General features: G+C 36.4%; 1 protein-coding gene across 5 annotated transcripts in view; it reads left to right on the top strand.

Moving 5' to 3' along the window:
* The window catches only part of NT5C2 (5'-nucleotidase, cytosolic II), a 144,926-nt gene that overhangs the window by 106,831 nt on the left and 12,593 nt on the right, over positions 1-25,502 (top strand). For 3 of the 5 annotated variants that reach the window (XM_019459301.2, XM_019459300.2, XM_019459304.2), the window contains 3 exons: positions 19,600-19,717; positions 20,986-21,081; positions 21,409-21,432. In XM_019459301.2, the coding sequence (XP_019314846.1) occupies positions 19,600-19,717; positions 20,986-21,081; positions 21,409-21,432 (238 nt within the window). The remainder of the gene's footprint in view (positions 1-19,599; positions 19,718-20,985; positions 21,082-21,408; positions 21,433-25,502) is intronic. The other 2 variants (XM_053909892.1, XM_053909891.1) reach the window with 1 other exon arrangement.

The raw sequence follows: 25,502 nt of genomic DNA, 5'->3' as shown, positions 1-25,502 counted from the left end.
TGATAGAATTAATAGTAAAACTGTCTGGGCCAGGAGTTATTTTTGTGGGAATGTTTTTAAATTATGCATTCAACTTTTAAACATAGGGCTAGTCAGAGTTTCTGTTTCTTCTTAAATCAGTTTTGATAGTTTGTGTCCATTTCACTGAGTTTTAAATTTATTGGCATAATATTCATTATATTTTTATTATTCTTTTGATATCTGTAAGATCTGTAGTACTGTTGTATTTTTCATTCCTGATACTGGTAATTTGTGTCTTTTTTTTTTTTCTTCAGTCTAGCAAGAGGTTTATCAGTTTTACTGATTTCTTTTTTCTCCTGCTAAGAACTTACCAGCTTTCAGTTTTAGTGAATGCATGAGAATGAGGGAGATTTAATTTTAAGGTGATTTTTAAAGGAATTGTTACTATTTAAAAATTTTTCTAAGTTTATTTATTTATTTTGAGAGAGAGCAAGAGAGCGAGAAGGGGAGGGGCAGAGAGAGAGGGAGATACAGAGTCGAAGCAGACTCCAGGCTCTGAGCTGTCAGCATAGAGCCTGACTCTGGGCTTGAACTCACAGACCACAAGATCATGCATGACCTGAGCCGAAGTGGGATGCTTAACTGACTGAACCACCCAGGCGCCCCAGGTTGGTTGGTTGGTTGGTTGGTTGTTTAAATAGAAATAATTGCCTGACTTTTATTACTTTTAGAAAATTTTATGATTTTGCTTGTAGTTTGGTACATTTATTTCCCTGAAAGAAATGTGTCATAGAGTGTTCAGTAGCATAATCCATTCTGATGGGAACCTCATTATCTTCATCTCATCTGAATGCAAGCTTTCGTAGATCTTGTTTATCATCAGCTGTCCTTGTAATTAAAGCAAGCTATACATTTTTTTAATTTTTTTTTTTTTAGCATTTTTTTTTTTTTTTTTTTTTTTTTTTTTTTTTTTTTTTGAGAGACAGAGACAGTATGAGCAGGGAAAGGAGCTCAACAGGGGCAACAATTTTTTTAATGGTTTATTTATTTTTGAGAGAGACAGAGAGACAGAGCATGAGTAGGGGTGGGGCCGAGAGAGAGGGAGACACAGAATCCGAAGCAGGCTCCAGGCTCTGAACTGTCAGCACAGAGCCTGACGTGGGCTCGAACTCACGAACAGTGAGATCATGACCTGAGCCGAAGTCGGACACTTAACCGACTGAGCCACCCAGGCACCCCACAAGCTATACATTTTTAATGTTTTTATTAGTTTATTTATAGAATTTCTATGTAAGATCGACATTTTTATATAAAATTTTTAAAACTCCCAAAATGAAGAACTTAACCTGTTGACATAAGCTGATTTTTCCTGATTGTCTTGGACCTAAATTAATTTTAATCTTGAGATCTGCCTATAAAATTAATGCCAGTATTGGTATTTAGCTCTTTATCTAATACTGTAGATTAACATTTTCTCTTACTGGGAGTATGTACGTTAATTATGCTTTAACCAGTTTGTATACCAAGTACAGAAAAGTTATATATATGAAAGTCATTGTTTAGATTCTAGATAATACTGAGTCTTTTATATTAGCTTTGCCATTCACCAGCGGTGGACTATGTTTTTTATAAAAAATGCACATGAAAAAAAATACACATGATGTGTATCAGAAACTGGTCCTTTGCATATTTTTGTCTTCCTCTGCAGATATATGTTTTTCTTTTCCCTTCTCTTAAGGTTTTTTTTCCCCTCAATTAGACCTGCTGGGTGCTTTTGTTTTCTATTTTATTAAGTTGCTCTAATGTAGGTGCTTTCTAGACAACAGATTTTGTGTTTGTGGTCTTTATCTGAGAGCAATCTTTTAGCCTTTTTCTGCTGAAATGTTTCAGACAGATGGATCAGAATGATGATTGCATTTCCCAGGACAAATCAAGCCAAAAAAGATTTAGGTCTTTGGACATATGAAAGAGCAAGAAAGTTGTTTTTAACCTAGCTGTTTCCCCTCCATAGAATGAAGGGAGTAAAGTTATACTATTTGTGAATTCTGTTTCCTTGTTTTTGTTTGTATAGAGGACTGCTAAAAATGTTATATTGCTGAATTTATTTTTGTTAATAGTGGACAGAATAGTAAAAATGGAAAGCAAAGGGAGAATTGACTTTTTTTTAGGTTGTTTATTGCTTGTTCATTTTTCAAGTGGCAAACAGACATAAATGGACCTGTGGTTTCTATTGCTTTTAGTATTCTAATTACTTAGTTTTATAATATTATATCCAGAAATTTATTGCTGAGGTTTCAAATGAGAAATTATTTTCTGATTCAGTGAGTAACTTAAAGTAACTGCTATTACGTCCTCATGATTGTAGTTCACTATCTGACAGACTGCTAATCTGCAAAATGTGGTTTCTTTTACAAGCAAATGTTAGCCAATAGCTATTAAATTAGAATAATTTGGATGTAAGAAGTGATCGAAGAGTAAACGAGTCAGAATAATCCTATTTCTGTTTTGAAGGCTAAGTCCCACACATTCAGAGTTTAGGCCTAGTCTTATTTTTATCTTAACCTTAGAGACTATGAGGTGGTAGAAAAAGCAGTGTGATTGATGTTAGTCATTTAAGAAAAAGAAGGTGTGTGTGTTTGCGGGGGGCAGGGTGGGGGGGAAGGAGGGTAAACTGTTGGTATAAGCCTTAAAGGAAATAGTGATGTATGTAAAATGATGAATGCAGTGATACCAAAGTATTGATATACCAGTCTCAAGCTATACAGGAAACTCTAAGGAATAAGGAGAAGAATATCAACCTTAAACTCATTTATATTCCTATATATTGTGGAAAAACCTGAAATGTTGGACAGATAGCAGTGGAATATTTAATCACTCCTTCGTTTTTGAATTTTCTTTGTGAGTATTACAGATGATCATGAACTTAATAGAAAGTTGAAGTTCTTTTTCTGAATAGATTTAAAATGTCAAAGTATTTGGCATCAGATTATGTTTACAGAAAAAAGAAATTAAGCACTGTTTTTAGTGAAGGGTTATTTAGCAGGATCATGGTGAAGGAATGGATTCTGAGAAAGGTTTTTATTTAAATTTAAATTTTTTCCTTTATGACAAAGGTATCACTGATATGCTTCTAATAAGTACCATGGAAATTATTTGCTTTTTAGAAACAATAAAAACTCTTTTAATGAAAGGAAGTAATTGACCTTTGCAGTTGCAAGAAAGACTTAATATGCAACAAGTTTCATGGAATTAACATCAAAATTATATATGTATAATTTTCAGAAGTCTTTACCCCAAGGGAGAGTGTATGTGTCCACGGAGGATTTAATATTTACTTAATGACCTTCAAAAATATAGAATGACTCTTGGTTTACAATTATGAAGATGTATTATTTCTAGATTGGTTCATGTTTTGTTTTGTTTTGTTTTGTTTGGGCTTCACACCCAATGTGGACTCAAATTCACAACCCAGAGACCAAGAGTAGCATGCTCTGCCAACTGAGCCATCCAGGCACCCCTCTATGGTTCATTTAAATCATTTTGATTTTTCCTTTTTCAGTCAAGAAGTCTGCTTTTTTTTTTCTTATTTTTCCTTTCTTTTTATTGCCCCTGTTGAGCCCAAAGATCCAAAAAGAGGCACATTACAATTTTTTTCCAGCTCCAACACCTTTAGGGTTCTGAGCCATTTTGGTAAGTCCAACAGTAAGTTCCTTATTTTTTGTTACCATTTCAGTACTAATGGATGTTGGTCACTGTCCAGTCCTTCCCATTTTTCTGAGAAATTGTCAGGAGGAAGAGAATATTTATTAAGCATGTACTATATGTGCTATAAAATATATTTTATGTACAGTGTACCTTTTTTTTTTTAAGTTCATTTATTTTGAGAGAGCACACATGCAGGAAGGGCGGAGAGAGAGAGAGAGAGAGAGGGAAGGAGGGAGGGAGGGAGGGAGGGAGAGAAAGAGAGAATCCCAAACAGGCTCCCCGCTGAACGCAGCGTCTGATGCGGGGCTCAAACTCTGAACCCTGAGCCCATGACCTGAGCTGAAATCCATAGTTGGCGCCCCTGCACAGTGTAGGGCTCTTCACAACAGCCCACTGAAGTGGGGATTATTGCCTCTGTTTTGCAAATAGTTCACCAAGTCAAGAGGTAAAAGAAATTGTACGTGGAAATTGGCTTAAGATTCATAGCTAGAATGTAAACCTAGGTCAGTTCTGTTTCTTAATGCTGCTCCGAGCTATCACAGGAACAGAAATTATTTACTAATCTCTCAATGAGAAGTCATTGTCTTGCATTTGAATATAATCCTCATCCTTAGAATACAGATAATTTTACACGGTTTTTCTTTTAATTTTTAGGAGTAAACGTAAGGAAATTTACACAGAGTACTGTGTAAATACTTCGTTCTAGATATTGTTAAAATTCTAAAATTGTGCATTTTTTAAATCTTGGGAGGAATTGAAAATATGTTAGACTCTCCTTTTGAATTTTTCTGCCCTCCTCTCCTTTCTAGGCTATGTTATTAGCCACTAGGGATGAAATCCAATTATCTCAAACTAAGTGTTTTGCAGTTACAAGCCCAAAGCAGAGAGAGAAGATAGAATAAAGCTATTAAAAGTACCAGAGAAGAAATTAAGAGAAACTAGTTTTTGCTAAATTAGAGGATTATCCTCTTACTAGCAGAACTATTCCTGGACTTTTGATCTGTCATCTTATCCTGTCATGCATAGTAGATGCCCTCAATGATCTTGTTTTATTGTTTTTGGAATTGACTCAACTTACTTGACATTTAAATGAACATTTTTTTTGCATGGTATATTTACTTGGACTTAAGTCCAGGCCACTCAGGTCATGTTTCTGTCAGCTATTGTATATCCTCACAAAACTTACTGGCATTAGTGGCATTTAAATTTTTTTTAATGCTTATTTGTTTTTGACAGAGGGACAAAACGTGAACAGGGAAGGGGCAGAGAGAGAGGGAGACACAGAATCTGAAGCAGGCTCCAGGCTCTGAACTGTCAGCACAGAGCCTGATGTGGGGCTCAAACTCATAAGCCATGAGATCATGACTTGAGCTGAAGTCGGACGCTTAACTGACTGAGCCACCTAGGTGCCCCTGGCATTAGTGGCATTTAAAGGAGAAGAAACAATCTAAAGTAAGAAGTATTATATATTATATATTATTGGTATGCTGTTACCAAAGACATCTCAAACAAGGTAGAGCACCTTTTTCCCTCCCTTTTTTTTTATTGTGGTGAAATCCACATAAAACTTACTATTTTATCTATTTTAAATGTATAATTAGCGGCATTCAGTAAATCTACAATATCGTGCAACCCATTATCAATTTCCACAACTTTTTCATTATCCTAAACAGAAACTCATTAAGCAGTAACTTCCCATCATCTTTTCACTTCAGCCCCTGTAACTCCTAATCTACTTTTTGTGAAGTTACTATTCTAGATGTTTCATATAAGTGGAATCATATGATTCCATGGGTCTTGCTTATGTCTCTTAGCATGTTTTCACGTTTCTTTTATGTTGTGGCATATATCAGATTTCATTCCTTGTTAAGGCTGAATAATATTCCATTATATGTACAGACCACATTTTGTTTATCCATCGTCCATCAGTGGACACTTGGGTTGCTTCCACCTTTTTGACTTTTGTGAGTAGTGCTGCTAGGAGCATTGATATACAAGTATGTATTTTAGTCTTTGCTCTCAGTTCTTCTGGGTAGATACCCTGGAATGGAACTGGTGAATCCTATAGTAATTACATGTTTAACTTTTTGAGAAAGTCCTGATTGTTTTCCACAGTGGCTGCACCATTTTACATTCCACCAGCAATGCATGAGGGTTCTAGTTTGTCCACATCCTTGGCAACACTTGTTATTTTAAGATTTTTGTTGTTATTTTGATAATGATCATTTTAATGGGTAGGAGGTTGTATCTCATTATGGCTTAAAAATATATATTTTTAATATTTATTTTTGATAGAGTGCGAGGTGGGGAGGGGCAGAGAAAGAGAGCGTCAGAGGATCTGAAGTGGTATCTGTGCTGACAGCAGGGATCCCCATGCAGGGCTCAAACCCACAGACCCTGAGATCATAACCTGAGCCAGAGTCAGCCACTTAAGTCCAATGCTCAACCAACTGAGCCGCTCAGACATTCCTCTCATTGTGGTTTTGATTTACATTTCCGTAATGGCTGGTGATGTTGAGCACCTTTCATATGTTTATTAGCCATCTATATGGTATATCTTATTTGGAGAAATGTCTTGTCTTAGTCCTTTGTCCATTTCTTAACTGGGTTGTTTGGTTTGTTGTTGAGTTGTAGATGAAATGTCTTTAGATATTTTGGACATTAATCTCTTACCAGGTATATAATTTGCAAATATTGTTTCTCATTCTGTGGGGTGCCTTTTCACTGTCTTGAATAGTGTCTTTTGATGCAGAAAAGTTTTTAATTTTGATGAAGTCCAGTCCATCTATTTTTTCTCTTGTTGCCTGTGATTTTGCTGTCATGTCAAGAAATTGTTGCCAAAATCAGTATAACAAAGATTTTCTCCTCTGTTTTCTTTTAAGAGTTTTATAGTTTTAGCCCTATGTTTAGGTCTCTGATCCATTTTGAGTTAATTTTTGTATGTGGAATAAAGTAAGGATCCAACTTCATTGTTTCTCATGTGGATATCCCGTTTTTCTCAACACTATTGAAAAGACTGACCCTTCCCTTCCTGAATGGTCTGGGCATCCTTATAAACATCATTTGACCATATATGCACCAGGCAGCATTAAAAAAAAAAAAAGATATATGACAATGTGAGCGTTTGTGTGGTGTTTCAGCATTTCTTAAAGAAAGATGAGGCTCCTTGTAATGGTACTGAATTAAGTTAATAATGGAACATCAGCTGAGTAGAACCTACTGTGGCTAGTGTGTAAACTGGATGCACCTTTTGAAGTTCTTAGTGTGACAGCACTGTCAAAGTTTCTTAAAAAGTTTTTGGTACAAGCTAAGGAAGATAACCTATCTTAGAAAAGCCAGAGAAATTGTCATTGTCCAAAGTCATGAGAGAGGACTCAGGGCATCCTTCTTACAACTTGAAAATGTAGAACTTACATATTACCTTATTCCACATTCTCTCAAACAGATTGTCTCCATGCAAGAGAGTTTTATGTTAATGAATGAACAGCTCTTAAGTCATTGAAAGTTATTAACCTATTCATATCCTCTGACTTATTCTTGAGGGATTTATCACTTTGTGAATGGATCAGATGTATACAGTTGAAGGTTTAAGGAATATAAAAGTAGGTGTGATTTTTTTTTTCTAAAAGAACTTTTAAATAGGGTTTTGTTTGTTTTTTCTGAAACAACAGAATAAGGGCTTGAGTGTTTGAACAGAGAAACTAGGGTAATAGATAAAAAGAAGAAAAACTTCCAAAAACAAATGATCCCTTTCCAAAAAAAAACTAGGATTGTGCTTCGTAAAATTATTAATAAAAATAAATTGGAAAACACTCACAAACAAAACAAAAATCTAATCAGTATATGTATATATCATGCAGGACATCTTGCCTCCCTGTTGCCTGAGGGAGTGATAAGGCTCATTTGGATGAGTAAGTTCTATTATGTTTGTACTCAACTCAAAAAGAAGAATTGTGAAGATGAAAAGTGATACTTTAGTACTAGAGTCCAATCAGTGATTAGTATCAAGGATCCATTCAGAATAAGCTGAACTTGATGGTATCTATGGTTGAATGGGTTTGCATAACTGGAGGGTTCCTTATGTACAGTATTGACTGTAAAGCAATAAAATATACTTCTCTGTAAATCTCCAGAAGTGATTTGAGGTGACTTGCAAAATGAAACACATATAAAATGGGTCAAAAGACTACTTTTTTTTTTTTTTTTTTAAGTAGGCTTCACTCCCAGTGCAGAGCCTAGCACATGGCTTGAACTCATGATGCTGAGATCAAAAGTCAGACACTCAACCCACTGAGCCACTAAGGCGCCCCAAAAGACTACTTTTTATAGGGGTGCCTGGGTGGCTTAAGTGTCCAACTTTGGTTCAGGTCATGATCTTGCAGTTTGTGGGTTTGAGCCCCGCGTCGGGCTCTGTGCTGACAGCTCAGAGCCTGGATCCTGTTTCAGATTCTGTGTCTCCCTCTCTCTCTGCCCCTCCCCTCCTCACTCTGTCTTTCTCAAAACTAAATAAACATTTTTTTAAAAGACTACTTTTTATAAAAGACTGTAATAAGATATGCTTCCAAATATCCTTCATATAATCACCTTATTAGAAAAACTTATTCCAATATTGCTATCATTTTTTTTTTTTAAGATTTAATTTTTAAGTAATCTCTTAAAAATCTGAGTGTGAGGCTCGAACTTACAACCCTGAGATCAAGAGTTGCACGCTCAACTGACTGAGCTAGGCAGGCACCCCTTCACTGTCATTTCTTAGACATTTTAGGAATTCTTTAGAAATTTGTTTTCATAGCCGGTTTATAAACACAAGAAAACCTGCTTCATTGCTTCATTAAGTAGTCCCCTGTTTTTTAACCCAGTTTGATCTACCGTTTTATTCACTGGTTGCTCTGAATAACTGCCACCCCTCCCCCCCCCCACCACTTTAAATTCACTTCGTCATCTGTTGATGAAAAATGTGCTACTAGGGAGGATATCTAGAACAACATGCTATAGACTCTGAAAGTAGTTTTGAAAGAATTTCAGACATGTTCTGAGTAATGATTGCATTATTGGAATAAGTATATATTGACTTGAGGAGTGATTATTTTGAATGGGAGAAGGCTAGTTTGGATGAAAAAGTTCTATTATGTTTGTTATTAAAAGGCATTATTTGGGGAGGGGTTGGGAAAAACAAAAGGCATTATTTTATGTCCCATCTCATACCGTAGTTTGTTTTCATTTCATAGTTGGTTTTTGTTTGTTTCTGTTTTGGTATAGTTGTCTTCTAGAGAGAGAGAACTTAGAACTTATTTTGGAATAAGTCTACTGATCCTTAGGTAAAAATACTTGTTTTCTTTATTAGTTTGTTTCTTTAACTGAACTAAGTTATTTTTTAAAAGCTATTGTTGATGGCATCCCCACTTTCGAATTTTTTTCACATGTTTACATTTCTGTTTTGTTTGGTCCAATGTCTCACCCTATGTGTTAACTCTGATTTGCTAAGAGTGTTAATATATGATAATACTAAGCCAGTACTTTCATACCACAAGAGCAGTGCCTTTGTTACAGTAGGTTTTCTCATCAAGACTATAAGATTGGACAGCCTTAATATAGTTAAAATATTTCTGAGCAATCCTTAATTTGGAAGGCTCTTACTATAACTTACTGCTGGTAGAAGACTGTTCTAGTATCATACTGGCCTGTAAGTGGGAAGGATATTCAAGCAGTAGTTAAAAGATCACCCAAACTAGTTAATAATTCTGTATGTGCATGTGTATAACTTTTGTATACTTGTGCAATTTCAGTATTCTTTGAAAAATTAGTTTAAAAACTTTTGATCTGATAGAAGTTATTAAATAGGAAGAGAAAACATTAGGGAGGATGAAACAAGAATCCAAAATACTGATAACTGTTAAAGCTTGGATGATGATTTTAAAGCAGATCATTTAATATTCTCTATTTTTTTGTGTATGATTTAAAAATATTCTTTTTTTAAAATATGTCACTTTATTATTTTTTTAAATGTTTATTTTTGAGAGAGAGAGAGACAGAACGTGAGCAGGGGAGGGGCAGAGAGAAAGGGAGACACAGAATCCAAAGCAGGCTCCTCCAGGCTCTGAGCTGTCAGCACAGAGCCCTACTACATAGGGCTCAAACTCAAGAACCTGAGATTATGACCTGAGCCAAAGTCGGATGCTTAACTGACTGAGCCACCTAGGTGCCCCTAAAAAATATTCTTAATAAAGTTAAATTAAAAGACTAAGTAGAGGAAACTGACAAAATGCCAATAAGGTGATTTTTTTAAAGGTATTAGAATGTAAAGGTTTTTTATTTCCATTTGATATATACTTTTTATTTTAGGTATTACTGCTTTTTTCTTTTCCTTTCTTTTTTTTCTCTTCCCTTCTCCTCTCCTCTCCTCTCCTCTCCTCTCCTCTCCTCTCCTCTCCTCTCCTCTCCTCTCCTCGAGAGTGTGAGAGAGTGCGTGTGTGTGCAAGTGTGAGCCGGGAAGGAAGAGAGGGAGAGAGAATTCCAAGCAGGCCCCACACCCAGCATGGAGTCCGATGCTGGTCTCAATCTCACAATTGTGAGATCATGACCTAAGTGAAAATCAAGACTCAAATGTTTAACTGACTGAGCCAACCAGGTGTCCCATCTTACTGCTTTTTCTTTCTTACTTTTTCTTTTTTTTTTTAAGTTTATTTATTTTGAGAGAGAGAGAGAGAGAGTGAGCATGAACAAGCAGGGGAGGGGCAGAGATAGAGGGAGACAGAGAATCCCAAGTAGGCTCCATGCACTTAATTTGGTCTCTACCACAGTGCCGTAACAATTATGCCAGACGCGAGGCTTGAACTCATTGAATCTTGAGATCATGACCTGAGGTGAAACCAAGAGTCAGACACTTAACCAACTGAGCCACCCAGGTGCCTCATGACTGCTTTTTCTTCAACTTAAGGATTTCTTATACTAACTACCTCAGAAAACAAAGGACTATTTCTGCAACCAAGTATGCTTTTGAAGTGGTGTATGTTAGGAAAGAATTTTAAAAGAAATAATACTCCAGGGACACCTGGGTGGCTCAGTCGGTTAAGCATCCCGCTCCTGGTTTCAGGTCAGGTCATGATCTTATGGTTTGTGATAGGCCCCACATCAATCTCTGCGCTGCCAGGAGCCTGCTTGGGATTCTCTCTCTCCCTCTCTGCCCCTCCACCATGCACATGCTTGCTGTCTCTCAAAATAAATAAACATTCTTTAAAAGAAAGAAGACAGAGAAAGAAAGAAAAGAAAAAAGAAAACTCCAGTGCATAATCTTAGTTGTAGATAAAAGCTCTTTGTATTGAGATTAAATACCCTCAAGACTATTATTTTTAGATACATACTTATGTTACCTGTTTTAGATTTATATATTACTTTTAAGCATATCTATTTTACATATATGAGTCTACACTTAATTTCCAAATTTTGATTCCCTTTATGTCATTTCACTATCCCAGTTGGTGTTTCCATTAAATTTTTTAATTTTTATTTTTTTAACATTTATTTATTTTTGAGAGAGAGAGACAGAGTGCAAGCAGGGGAGGGGCAGAGAGAGAGGGAGACACAGAATCTGAAGCAGGCTCCAGGCTCTGAGCTGTCAGCACGGAGCCCAACATGGGGCTCGAACTCACAAAATGTGAGATCATGACCTGAGATGAAGTTGGATGTTTAACCAACTGAGCCACCCAGGCGCCCCATGTTTTCACTAATTTTAAATTAATCTTTCTGAATTGCAATAATGTGTGGTTGGTTCCTAGGTCATTAGGAGATTTAAAAGATTGTTTAATAAAATCCAGTTCCATCTTCTCCATTACAAGGTGAGTGATAGAAATAATCACTTATCAGTGTTTATGATCTTTTCATTGTCAATCATAAAAGTATTCAAATGTAAATCAGGTTATTTTTTGGAATAGTGTCTTATGTTAGTTGCATCAGTAAAATTACTAAAATCTTAAATATTGCCTGCTGTTTTCAACAAGTATAAACTTGTTTCAAGAGTCTTAACATTAACTACATTGGAATTAGAATTTTAAAAACATTTAAAAGGAGGGGTGCCTGGTGGCTCAGTCGGTTAAGCTTCCGACTTTGGCTTAGGTCAAGATCTGTAGGTTTGAGCCCCGTGTTGGGCTCTGTGCTGACAGCTCAGAGCCTGGAGCTTGCTTCGGATTCTGTGTCTCCCTCTCCCTCCCCCTTCCCCTCCCTCTCCCTCAAAATAAAAAAACATTAAAAGAAAATTTATTTTTTAATTTAAAAGGAGTCTTAACATAATAGTTAACTTTTGATTCATCTCTTTTCTGCTTATACAGTCTCTGAATGTTTGCTTTATCATTGGGTTAATGGTCACTGAGAAAAGGACCAGATGATAATGGAGGCATGCTATGTAATGAAAATTTAAGGTTAAGCCTTGTGGATAAAAACCTACTGGGTCAGAGAACTCTTAATAGTGGGGGTTACCTAGGCCAGGCAGATCATGAGGTGATTGTAATTCTTTCAGTCATTGGGAACATTTGTTTGGTTTGACAGCCATGGGAAGGAATCAAATTCAGGTAATTACAGTCCTTCTGGCATAATTGTTACGGCACTGTGGTAGAGACCAAATTAAGTGCCTAAAGTTTTTGTTTCCTAAGGTTTTTATCCACCCTCTCAATTTTTCTTTGAGATGAATAGAATAACAGGATTATTTAGGATACCCTGTGGTTATTGAAGAATGAATTTATTTCCGTCTGGATTTACAATTCAGTAAGTACCTAAATTCTCTTTACTTCAAGACTCTTAAGAGGATACTCAAAACATTTCAGTTAGGTGGGAGAACTTATTTGGAAGTATCTGACCTAAAGTATATGCTAGACTTTGTGCACTTTTTGCCCATGGACCCAGTTGAGACCTCAGACCATAGTTGGCTCAACTAGTTTGTTGTTTTTTTAAATTGAGTCAGTAGTTAAAAATGGAGAAGTAAAAATTCAGGCTGGCTGTTAGCATAGAATTGGCAACATTTGGCTGAGTATGAGTAGCTAAGTAGCTGCTTTGCCCTTTAGGCAAGACATGCACCAACACTTAGTCCATTTTCACAACAGTTGAACACTGATATAAGTGATATATATCTGACGATGATACAGACTGATATAGATAAATTACCTGGATCTGAGTCTTGGAAAGTTTGGTGAACTTTATAGTACCTGGAGATACTGGTTATAAAAATGAAGTGTCTGTTTAAGCCTGAATAAGTCACACATAGTTTTTAAGAAGACTTCCTGGGTTGGGTTAATTGGCCCCTTCTCTGTCCCTTTTTACCTCCCTAGCCACACCATGGTATTGATCTTCTGAAATTGATTATAAATACCTAATTACATATCCCTGTAGTTCACTTTGAGCTCCTTTAGGCCGAGGACCACGAGTTGTTTTTTGTTCTTAGTATCTAGTACCTGGTAAGCAGTAGGCATCCAAATGTTTGTTACATTACTGTAACTTTAGTACAGGTGTTTTTGTTTTGTTTTAGTAAAGGGGTTTGAGTGGGATGAACTGTTCTTATTTTGGGGAAAAATTATGTAAAAACTGTTTCAGTTTTAAAATTATAAGCAGCTCCTTTGGTTAAGCAGGGTTTTTCAGGTTATTATCTCAAAATTTCAGTTTTTCTGTTTTAAATTGAAAACCCTACTTTCCACATGGTAACTACATTTATCATGGTGAGCACTGCATAATGTGTAGATGTTGTGCACCGGACACTGACATAACACTCTATGTCAATTATACTTCAATAATAAAAATTAGAGTAAAGAATACTCTAAGTACACATGCCTGCTAAGTGAACAAGCTCTTAGAGGGGAAAAAAATGGAATTAGGGAATTTTTTCATTTTGTTTTAAAATAAACATTCTTCTAATACTCTTAATAATTTTTTAAACGAATCTTTTGCTTACCATTTAATTTTACTTTTGCAGTGACTTGAAATTGGCAGGCTTCCAAACTCCCCTTGTGTGTTTATCTACGTTTTTAGCTATTTGGGAGTTGGGTTCATTTTATATTACTAAAAGTGTTGGATGGTGCCTAGCTTTTGTATTTTAAGTCAATTAAAATTGAGGTCATTTTTAGAAATTTTCAATATCTTTTAAAGATCATTTGTGATCTCTTGGATTAGAGATAGAAATTTCTACTCTATGTTATTACCTTAGGGTTTTCAAATAGTTTTGAAAAGTGGAAAAAGTCCTCTGATGTTTATATGAGATTTGGAAAGGTTTTATCTAAAGTTTCCTGATGAAAACGTGAATTAATTTGCCTTTTCTAGTTTTGGTCTCAGAGAACCAACATTGCATAGCCTAAATAGAGAATGTTGATATTAATCACATTTACGGCATAAAAGCAAGTAACTATTCTTGGGTGGTTGGGTTGGATATTTGTTTTTCATAGTGATTGGTGGTGGTGGTTTCTGTTAGTTTTAATGTTTGTAAGACTTTTAGACATTCTATTTGGTCATTTTTGCTGTTCTATTTAGTACCATCTTCCTTTCCCAAAAAAGTTGGGAGGAGTCAAACCATATGTAAATGTCTCTAGGGAAAATGACTCCCTATAAAGTTAAACATAATGAATATCTTAAAAGTGTCAATATTTTGTATGTATCTTCAAGTCATTTCTTTGACTAAACTAGGTAGTTTCTCTAACTTTATGAAAGTAGAGCAATATGACTGTGCTTACTGAAGGCAAATATCCACTGAAAGAATCAAAATAAAGTTTTCCTTCTATCCCACATTTAGACATCTAGTTAGATTTTTAGCAGCGTGACGTTGGTTCTTGTCTGTATCAAGATGGCAAATGTAGGTGTTGGAAGGGTAGAAAAGTCGGTAGTTAGGTACAAGTAGACTTATTTTGGGTACTTAACAGCAAGGTGAAACTGCTCTGGTTTATTCTTGTTTCCTCATTTAGCTTGTTTTACTTACTGTAGTTCAGTTTTAAACAGTTTACCAGCTGAATTTAGTTTCTATCATGTAAACCTGAAATGTGCTAGAGAAAATAAACTAAAACAAAATAGATTTATTTTTCTGTTTATCTTTTAACTTAACATTTCAGGATCAGACTTGGTACTCCAGGCTCAGGGTGTCAGAAAAGGTAAATAATGGACAGTACTTAGGCTGATCTTCAGTACCCTTCTTTTGTTACGGCCATTCAGACAAATTCTAGTGATGGTCAGAGGCTTCTAAATAGGAGGACAGTAACTCCTGTAAATACCAATATCCAAATGGTGTCTCTCTGTTCCAGCCCATCGCAACAGTTTTAAAACCAGTTTTTGTTTTTGTTTTTGTTTTGTTTTGTTGCTTTGTTTTGTTTTTTAACAGGAGAGCCAGTGTAACTCCTTCAAGACTGGAGTGACACTCTACATCTGCATCTGCCTCGTGTGAGTTCTCATTTTGGCAGCAGCACTCTGCTAGGCTGGAACCTCTCTAGAGGTTTGCCCTTCCTTTTCCTAAAATCTGTAAACTATACACAGTGTGTCTTGGTGGCAAAGGTAAAAAGTGCATGAGAATTTTAGACTTCCTTGCAGAAAGATTTTGGCTCATTTCAAAGAAATGGTCTCCTCTAACATAGGTTCTATCTTGTATGAACAACATTTCCTCAAAACAGAGCCCATAACTTTGATCCCCACAACATACAGTTGATATTTTTTGGAGAACTGTTTTTTTCCTTACAGACTATGGAGTAAAGAATATCTTTAAATGCACTCAGTAGCTTCGGCTTTCAAAGCTTTGGTTGTTCTCTTTATAGTCTAGTTACGTAACCTGAGAACACCGTGTGCTGCCCTAGTGTGGCTCAGGCAGTCCTCTTTTTTGGACTCTGGCCCTTGAAAGAACTTCTTCTTTGTCTTTGAACATTGGGTAAATTAGGATAGGCCTGAGGACTTTCTCGAAGAAGAAATAAGCAGTGAATGTGTGAGGTTATGTTTACTCTGAATCTGTTGGCTGCATTTTGAAAGTCGTAAGAATTGAGTTTGAAGCTATGCATCACTTACTCGCCAGTTTGGGGAGAGAAATTGAAGTTAGAGCGTTTGCAGCTGTGGAGAGGCATAGAGCTGCACAGTGTGAGGCCATATATATGGTTCCCCACATATATCAAGGCTGACTTTAAAGGGCATGGTCATTTAAAAAGGGAGTTTTGCTTCTATTTATTTATTTTTCAAGGAATGGTGATACTTTGCAGGCTTTAGGACTAGTCATTTTTGCTACCAGGTCAGAACAAATTGTGATTATTCCCAAGGGACACTTAGAACAAAACATCTAACCTTCTGCTCTGTGCAGCTACAGTCTGCTTTTCCAACCCTGGTTGTACTGTATAGTGCTCTAGCAGATGATTTAATGACCTGGGAATTTGTGTTACTGAAATGATTATCCGGGAAGCTTATGAGAAAATGTCAATAGCTTGTAGGTCTTCCTGATTAATATAGAGCTCAGTGAAATAGATAGTGTTGTCAAAGTGGAACTTGAACTCTCTTTGCTAAATCCATTCCCACCTGATTAGAGGAGCAGTTTGTTTTGGACTAGGTGAAAGAAATTGGAGGGAGGACAGTGTGTTTCAACACCTAGGCTTAAGTTTTGATGGCCTATGTAATCTAGAAATTCATGTTTAACAGTGGTATAATGCCTCGCCACAAAGAGCTTTGGATGAGAGTGAGGGAGACTTAAGTTCTGCCTTAAGCTTATATTTGTGCTTGCTATGTATGTAACTTCAGGTCAGCAAATGGGGAAAATACATTGTATTTTTGGAAAGTACCCTAAACTCATTGAGTAAAAGGAAATTTAAAGTATTTGTTTCTGTAGGTGGAATTACTAGAAAGTTACCTCAGTTGAACACTTGGGAGGTTCTGCCCTGGAATAAACAGAAGTGTGGCAAGTGTGTAGTGTTTTATTATCTGCTGTTCTAGGGTTTGTGCTGACAAAATGGGGATTTGAGGTATCTCCCTCCTCCCTCCACTCCTCACCCATCCCCGGGTCTTTTTTCCTTCACTAAAAGTTCTGAAAAAATGGATTTCGGTTTTGATCCAAAGTGTCTCCTAAACACAGGTTTTAATCACCATTACTCCCTCCCTCTATAATTACCTGATGTCTAACTAGGGAAAATGTCTCATTTAGGGCTGAGCATGAGTGGAGGTGATTAAGGTTTCCCCCCTCCCATTCTTATGGCATAGCTAGCAAATTATCCTTCTGAAAAAATTAATAATTGAAAATATTTTATATGGGCCAAATCCTATAAGAATGAATGTCAGTGGATTATCCACATTACTTAGCTATACTGGAATTTTGTTTCATTAAATATTGTTTGAAATAAGTAGGACTTTGTTAGGATTGAGAAACAGTTTTTGTTTTATGGAAATTTTGTTAAAATGAGATTTACTCTCAGTTGGGGTGGAAGCACGGTGTTGGGTGAGAGATATTATATTCTCAAAATAATTCAAATTGACATCAGTCAATACTTCTTTTCTAGTTTTATTATAGCACACCAGCTCTTACCCTTTTAGTGTGTAATGAATATATAAGCACTTCTTTTACCACAGTGTACATCATCTAGATTTAAGAATTCCACCCTCAAGGATTCCAAAAGGGTTTGGTTTTTGTTTTTTGGGTTTTTGTTTTTGTTTTGTGGGGTTTTTTGTTTGTTTGTTTTGTTTGTTTTTTTGGTTTTTTTGCTGGGGGAAGGTGATGATGGGGCTGGAGTTGAACAGAGAAAAGTACATAGCCAGTCTTGAGAATATTAGTATTAGCATTATTTTTACCCCTGACACAACAGAAGAAACGACAGCTTCTTTTGGCATTGTTCTGATGAGACTCAAGGGCCTCCTTCTCCTAAGGGCCTTAAAACATTTAGGCTTTTTAAATATGATAAATGTTTATTAAAGGAGTTTGAAAGCTCACCTGCTTTTTTTTTTATATTTCAACTTAATTTAAAAATAATATATATATACATTAATATTTACAAGTTTTTTAAAAGTACAGAAAGGTACATACATGAAAGTATACTTTCTTCCCCATCTCTTAGCCACTCAGTTCCCTTCTGTGGAAGTGACAAGTATTACTGATTTCTTTTATGTAGTTCCAGAAATATTATAAAAGATTGATTTTGGCAAGGAAAAGTTGAATAGTACTCATTAAGATATTAGCACTAATTTGGATTGGTAGACTAATTGCAGTGAAAAATCAGTTTGAGCCATAGGCTGTGTATTAATTGTGGGTAGAATAATAATAATAATAATAGCATTATTATGAGATAAAAATGGATTTTTTTTGCCTCATTTGGCATTTAGCAAGATTGCAGGTCTATTAATTTTTATCTTTAATATAGCTTATTACCCTCTCCTAGAGACTGGTGGGAGGATCCTTACCTAAATATTGCATTTGGAGGAAACCTATTTAAAGGGGCAATGTTTTCTTTATACTGAACTGCATTGATGATTCTAAAAAGTTTTTTCATTATAGAATAAGATTTCAGAGATAGGTAATAGTAGGGAGAAACTCCCATATTCTGAAATCCATCTTATTTCGCCTGTAACAAACTCAGTAGGCTTCTTTGGCAGATAAGGATATATATCCTATACATATACTTGCACATACCCATCCTTCCATAAATTTCATAAAATGAGTCCTAATTCTTTTTTTAATGTATATTTCCAGTCTTACTGAGAAATAGACATACATCACTGTACAAACTTAAGGCATACAGCACAGTGGTTTGATTTATATATATTGTGAAATGATTACCAAAATAGGTTCAGCTAATACTCATCTTCTCATATAGATAGAATAAAAAGAAAAGAAAGAATAAAGGAAAAAATTTGTTTCTCCTTGTGGTGAGAACTCTTAGGATTTGCTATCTTAACAGATTTCTTATATATCATACAGTGGTATTAGCTGAAGTCCTCAATGTTGTCCATTATATCTCTACTACTTATTTATCATATAACTGGAAGTTTGTACCTTTTGACCACTTTCCTCCAATTCTCCCCCCTGATCCCTAGTCATAATTCTTTAATATCTGATTTCCAGTCCACATTCAGATTTCCGTAATTGTCTCAGACATGTCTTTTTATGGTTGATATTGCAGCAATAAGTTGTAAAATGCAACTAAAAATTTTTTTTAATGTTTATTTTTGAGAGAGAGAGAGAGTGTATGAGCAAGGGAGGTGCAGAGAGAGAGGGAGACACAGAATCTGAAGCAGGCTCCAGGCTCTGAGCTGTCAGTACAGAGCCTGACGTGGGGCTCAAACTCATGAACTGCGAGATCATGACCTGAGCCGAAGTCGGACGCCCAACTGACCGAGCCACCCAGGCACCCCTGTAAAATGCAATTTTGATGGCTTTACAATATTTTTAGGGCTGATAAGAAAGCAAGTTAATCCTGACAAATAGAATTATGCTGATCGGAAAAAGCATATAAAGCAACTACCAAGCCAAATAGTAATTGTAAAAATAATTTTTTTTTTAAAAAAAAGCTCATTTTGAAGGATTCCTACACGAACTATACACATCAGCGAAACCTTCAACATATCTAGACCTCTCTACCTGGTTTTCTATTTACGTACATTCTCATGGTTTATATCACAGCTGTTGTGCATATTAGTTTCTTTTAAAACTGCCTTTAGATTATGGGCATGAAAGAACAGATAAAGGAAAAAAAGTTTCCTAAGAATGAAAGAATTATTCTGAAATGTTTGATAATTCATCTTGTCGCTCTTGCTCCTACAAAAATATGACCTATTTCCACAGACTAACAATGGAGTTCTGTGATTACTTGGGACAGTACAGAACATGGAGTTTGAGGGAAAAGAAGAAAATGGCCTATTTAGGAGGAGGAGGGAGTTGGGAAAAAGTAGAAATTCACTCATTTGCCTTTTATTTTCATTGACTATTATTATAACGAGAACCTCCTCTCTGTGCAGTGTACAAGTCCCCGGAGTATGAGTCTCTTGGCTTTGAGCTTACTGTGGAGAGATTAGTTTCTATTGGCTATCCTCAGGAGCTGCTCAGCTTTGCTTATGATTCTACATTCCCTACCAGGTAATTTTTCAAGATTTCTTTGGATTAAGACCTTTCCCTCTATCCCCCAAATTAATAATTCCAAATGCATCTCTGACCCTGACCACGGTCAAAGAAAAGAACCAGAAAAGATGGTTTGGTTTGTTTCTGGTTTTGTTATTTTGGTTGGTGTGGATTCTAATATTATGGACTTTTCATGTACATTATATCTCTTGTGGGTTTTAATTTTTTCTTTTTTTTTTTTTTTTTACATTTATTCTTGACAGAGAGAGCACAAATGGGGGAGGGGCAGAGAGAGAGGGAGACACAGAATCCGAAACAGGGTCCAGGTTCTGAGCTGTCAGCACAGAGCCTGACACAGGGTTTGAACTAACAAACCATGAGATCATGACCTGAGCCAAAGTCAGATGCTTAACCAGCTGAGCCACCCAGGCGCCCCATATCTTTTGTGTTTTTGAATTGAGCTTAGTTTATTGTTACTGAAGAAGATCTATTTATGGGAAAGAAAAATTATTAAAACTGATGGGCAGTAATCACAGATACTCCTTGCTTTCACTGTTGGAGATCAGTTACATGTTTTACTGACACACTTCAATTGGTCAGTGGGAGCCTCTTGGCAGTTTGCATTTTTGGATTTGATAGGGAAGATTTAAGATTAAGAAAGATGGTGTTTGAGATGCCATCATGAATGTCCCATATATAGCATCTATTAGAAGGAAATATAAGCCAGCTCCTTTCTCCAAGGAAATTAAGACTCTTTTAGAATGGAACCAGTGTATTAAGAGGAATTATGGTTCATACCTTGTTTAAGCTCTTATTCCTTATAGAAAACAGTTGTGATTATTTATCTGAACAGAGTAAATATTTTTTAGTTACTCTGGGTTGAGTTTTTTTTTTATTAAAAAAAGTTTTTTTTTAACGTTTATTTATTATTGAGAGACAGAGGCAGAGCATGAGCATGGGAGGGGCAGAGAGAGGGGGAGACACAGAATGTGAAGCAGGCTCCAGGCTCCAAGCTGTCAGCACAGTGCCTGACGCGGGGCTCGAACTCACGGACTGTGAGATCATGACCTGAGCCGAAGTCGGTCGCCCAACCAACTGAGCCACCCAGGAGCCCCTCTGGGTTTAGTTTTTAAGATTTTATTCACTTCATCCTCCAGGATTATATTGTTTGGGACATGCTTGAGTCTTCATAAAGATTGAATAAGATGGCATTGGTTTATGATGATTGAGTAATACTACATAAGATTGTTGCCTGTATTATTGATGATGTCCTTATTTGCATATAGGGGACTTGTCTTTGATACACTATATGGAAATCTTTTGAAAGTTGATGCCTATGGAAACCTCTTGGTCTGTGCACATGGATTTAACTTCATAAGAGGGTGAGTACATAGAACTTTTAGCCTCTGTCTAGTGTTTTTATAGTGAAAAAATAATGAAGATCATGGGTCTCCCCAGATGTAATATACTTTCCTGTTCCCTCATCATTAAAGAACAATTTCTTTACATAAGGATATTTAACAATTATTTATTAGGCAGTTAGGACTCAAATGGACTTATATAGTTAGCAGTTACATTTTGTGTAAATTAAGTGGTTTCTAATTATATAGCATCCAACAAAGCTAATCCTGAAACTTGCCCAAAAAGAATTATAGTGGCTTTGACTTATTTGCAATTCTAAGATTTTTATTTTCTCCTTTTTAATACAGTTCTCAGGTAGCTGCTCAGAAGAGGTATGTATATAAAAGCGCTTTGAAAAATGTAAAATTACAACAGTGTAAATGACTAAGATTTTTAACAGCTAATATATGATTTTTTTATATTCTAATGAATAGCTTCAGATACTTGATCATGTGGTTAAATTTTTTAAAAACAGGCTAAAAATGAAAATAGGGTGATAATATTTAAAACTAGAGTAAGCTTTATTTTCATAATCAGAATATTTCCATTCTCCCTAACTCGGACTTTCTGCCTTAGTAAATAGTAGATAAAATTTACTGTCTACAATGTTTTGGTCTACTATTTTTTGGTGAAACATCCCAATTTTTTCTTTAAAAATCACAATACCATAGTTTGACATTTTTTGTCCTCATAACTTTGCAATTATATATTTTCTCCACTATTATACTACTTAATTTACTACTGATACTGCATTAGGCACAGAGCAACACTTAAAACCAAAATAGATTATCTGTCAGTCTCTTGTATAACTTTCCTATATATTATTTTCAAAGGCAAAATAGTAAAAACCACACAGTCTGGATTGAAATTTTTAAAGAGAGAGTGTGTTTTTGGTACTTACTTTTTGTGATAAGAGGCACAAGCTAACTGGAAGTGTACCAGAATATCATTTAAATCTGAGATCACAGCAGTGCCCTGTTTGGAATTGAAGCATCTGATATAAGATTTTTCAGCTGGAATTACATAGGCTCAAAGGTTTCCACATAGACATAGTGCAAACAGTGTGAAGTAAACACCCCACCTTGACACATCTGGGCAGGCCAGTGATTATATCTCCCTCTCTTTCACTGCTCCTCTCATGAGGGGTTTGTTCAAGATCCATGAATATCAGGAGGCAGGATTTAGAATGTGAAGTGACTGCAAATAGTGTTAGCAGCCTAAGCTATTTTATAAATGGATATTGTACCATAATTCAAAATCTCAATGAAGATGAACCAAGGTTCTATTTTTTAATGTCTGAAAAGGGATTTTTGTGTTATGGAGAAGGGTAGTCAGAGAGGAAAAGGAAAGGAAGTTGTTCTATAAATGAGTACTGCAATTAGTGTTACTAACTCAGGATCCACAGATCTTCTTTCTTTCCCCAAATAAACTAATAAAGTTTCCAAATAGCTCCTTTGGAAGTATTTTTAGTAGTGTTTCAAAAATAAGCCATTTATTTTTTTTATTAAAAAAATTTTTTTTTGATGTTTTTATTTATTTCTGAGACAGAGACAGAGCATGAGCAGGGGAGGGGCAGAGAGAGAGGGAGACACAGAATCTGAAGCAGGTTCCAGGCTCTGAGTTGTTGGCACAGAGCCCGACGCAGGGCTCAAACTCATGAGCTGTGAGATCATGACCTGAGCTGAAGTCGGACACCCAACCAACTGAGCCACCCAGGTGCCTCAAAAATAAGCCATTTATGAGTAATGCAGAATCATTCAAACAGCACTTAACACTCTACAGTCTTTAGAATCCAGAGGAAAAGCCTGTGGAGAAAGAGAGGCTGAGGATGGAGAGAGAGGGAAAGAACAAGCTATTGAAGCATACTGGTGGATGAGGCTGGCAGGGAGGTTAGGGCTCCATCAGGAATTGCTTTACACACCTTGCCAATGAGTTGGGGCCTCTTTTTTTGGACAGGGGCAAAGGCCTTTAAAGTTCTAGGATGGGATAATGTTGAGATCACATATTTATTTCTACGAGTCACAGAAAGTTAGCAGTACAGTAGTCCATAACAGTTTTCCTCCCAGCTCCCAAGTCTAGCATTCCTTCTTCTGGGATACATTATCTGCCCCCAGTTAATATTTATTTTAAATACATGCTAGCTTGATTTGACAATTAAGAGGGCAGAAGTGAGCAAAGGGCAGAGAGCGGGGGGAAAGAGAGGGAGGGAGAGAGAGAGAGATAAATAAGTGGGGCTCACTCAAAGCAGGGCTAATGTTTTACCTGAAGTGGGGCTCGTGCTCACCCAATGCAGGGTTCATGCTCACTCTGAGTGGGGTTTGAACTCAGAAACCATGAGATCGTGACCTAAGCTGAAGTCAGATGCTTAACTGACTGAGCCAACCAGGTGCCCAACACTTAACTTAAACAGAATGTAATTGCTAACTCTATAAGTCATTTGGGTTCTTATTGCCTAATAAATAACTGTTAACTATCCTTATGTAAAGGAATTACTTTTTAATGATGGAGAGAATAGGAAAGTGTATCTAAGGAGACAGTGGCATCTTACTAAACCCGACTGAGGAAAGCATATCATTACTATTCCCTTCCACCTTAATTTTTAATACAGAAAATCTTAGAAGGCTAGAAAATGAGATATTCTACAAAGTTATTCCTTACTGGGCACTCTTATTTCAGAAGGGTGACTAAGACAGGGAGCTAATGTGATTTTCTTTTCCTAACTAGAATTTATGCCATTGGTAGTTAACAGACCCAAGCAGGAATTTACCAGGTTACAAACTGAGTACAAACTTTAAATTTGATGTCCTTTATTTAGATTAGTTATCTTTATATATTCATTGTGAGAACTGTGCAGTTTTTAAATAAATATTTTATTTTTAAGCAATCTCTACACCCATCATGGGGCACAAACTGACAACCCCAAGATCTAGAGTTGCATGCTCTACCATCTGAGCCAGTTAGGTGCCCTGAGGATTGTGCATTTTTATGTTTTAGTTTTTCTCCCTTTTGGTTTCTCTCTACATTTTTTTTTAAATTAATGCTGTCCCCTTCAACTTCTTGGAGTGTTTCATTTCACTCTCCAAGGTTCCTGGGCATCTCTAACAACTTCTGTCTGTTTTGCTGGCTTTTTTCCTTTTAACCCTAAATGTTCCCCTTGGGTCTATTTCAGTCTTCTGTTTTTCCTCTGCACCGTAAGTGACCTTATTTTCCACTATAACAGTCTTCGTGGCTTCACCTTTTACCTATGTGTAGATGATCCCAGTTCTCTCTTAAGTCTGAATCTCTGTTTTAAGTTTTTGACCTTGTTTCTAATTAATCACCTATAAAAATCTGTTTACTTTCCAAAATAAAACTCCTCTTACACCTACTTGTTATTCAGTTTTCATATTTCTGTAAATGGTACCACCACCCTACCCTCTCAGAGACATCCTTATGTGAGCATCATCTTTGATTCTCATGTCCTCATCTGCCACAGCCAATCAGTCCCCTGGTCTTAATTCATTTTACCTTGGTAGTCTCTCATGATTAATGCTTCCCTTTAATTTCCTGTCCCATCACTCTAGGAGAGACCCTTCCTGCTCTCATCTAGGCTACTGCAATAACCACTTAACTGATTTCCCAGTCTTTTGTGTCAGTTAGTTTTTCTGCGTAATGAAGTACTTGAAAGCCTGTTGGCTTCAAACAACGACTGTTTTATTTAGCTTAAAATTCTGAGAGTCAGCTGGGCAATTCTGGGGTTGCTCAGCTGATCTGGAATGGCCTGACTCACATGTCTGGCAATTGGCAGCCGGTGGTGGGCGTTCCTCATTTCTGTATGTAGCCTTTATGCTCCAGCAGGTTGTCTCTCTCACTCACACAGCAGTCTGAGGTCCAAATGCAGCAAGAGTAAGCACGCCCCAATATGCAGGTGTTTTCAGAGTTTCTGCCTGGATCCCTAGTTGCTGCTGTTCAAATGTTTATTTGAGGGTGGAGAGAGAGAGTGAGCCTCTTAGCTGGAGTAACTGCAAAGTCACACATTACAAAGGCATGGAAAGAATTTGTAGCCATTTGTGCCACAGATCACATTTCTTTCTCCTTTTTATCCTAAAACTGTTACTAATGGAGTATTATTACAGTTTAGCTCTGATGGTTTTATCCTTTTGTGTAAAGACTGTCAGTGGCACCAAAAACCTGTCGATGGCACTCTGAGTGCCTCTGAGTGAAAGATATCAGCATGATCTGCCTCAATTCATCCTTCTAGCTTTGTTTTCCTCTGCTCCCCTGTCTGTACCCAGTTTGGACTAGTTTCTGAATTGGATCTTCTGAGCCTTTAAGGACCAGCTTCTGTGCCACCTTTTTCATGAATCCCTCCTAGATTTCCTTCTTCTCACACCCACATTCACTTTTTTCTACCCCTTAAGTT

Source organism: Panthera pardus, unplaced genomic scaffold (genome assembly GCF_024362965.1).
Source record: "Panthera pardus isolate Hobbes unplaced genomic scaffold, ASM2436296v1 HiC_scaffold_22, whole genome shotgun sequence".
Lineage (NCBI taxonomy): Eukaryota > Metazoa > Chordata > Mammalia > Carnivora > Felidae > Panthera > Panthera pardus.
The sequence above is the reverse complement of the archived record's forward strand: the minus strand, read 5'-3'. Positions and strand labels throughout refer to the sequence as shown.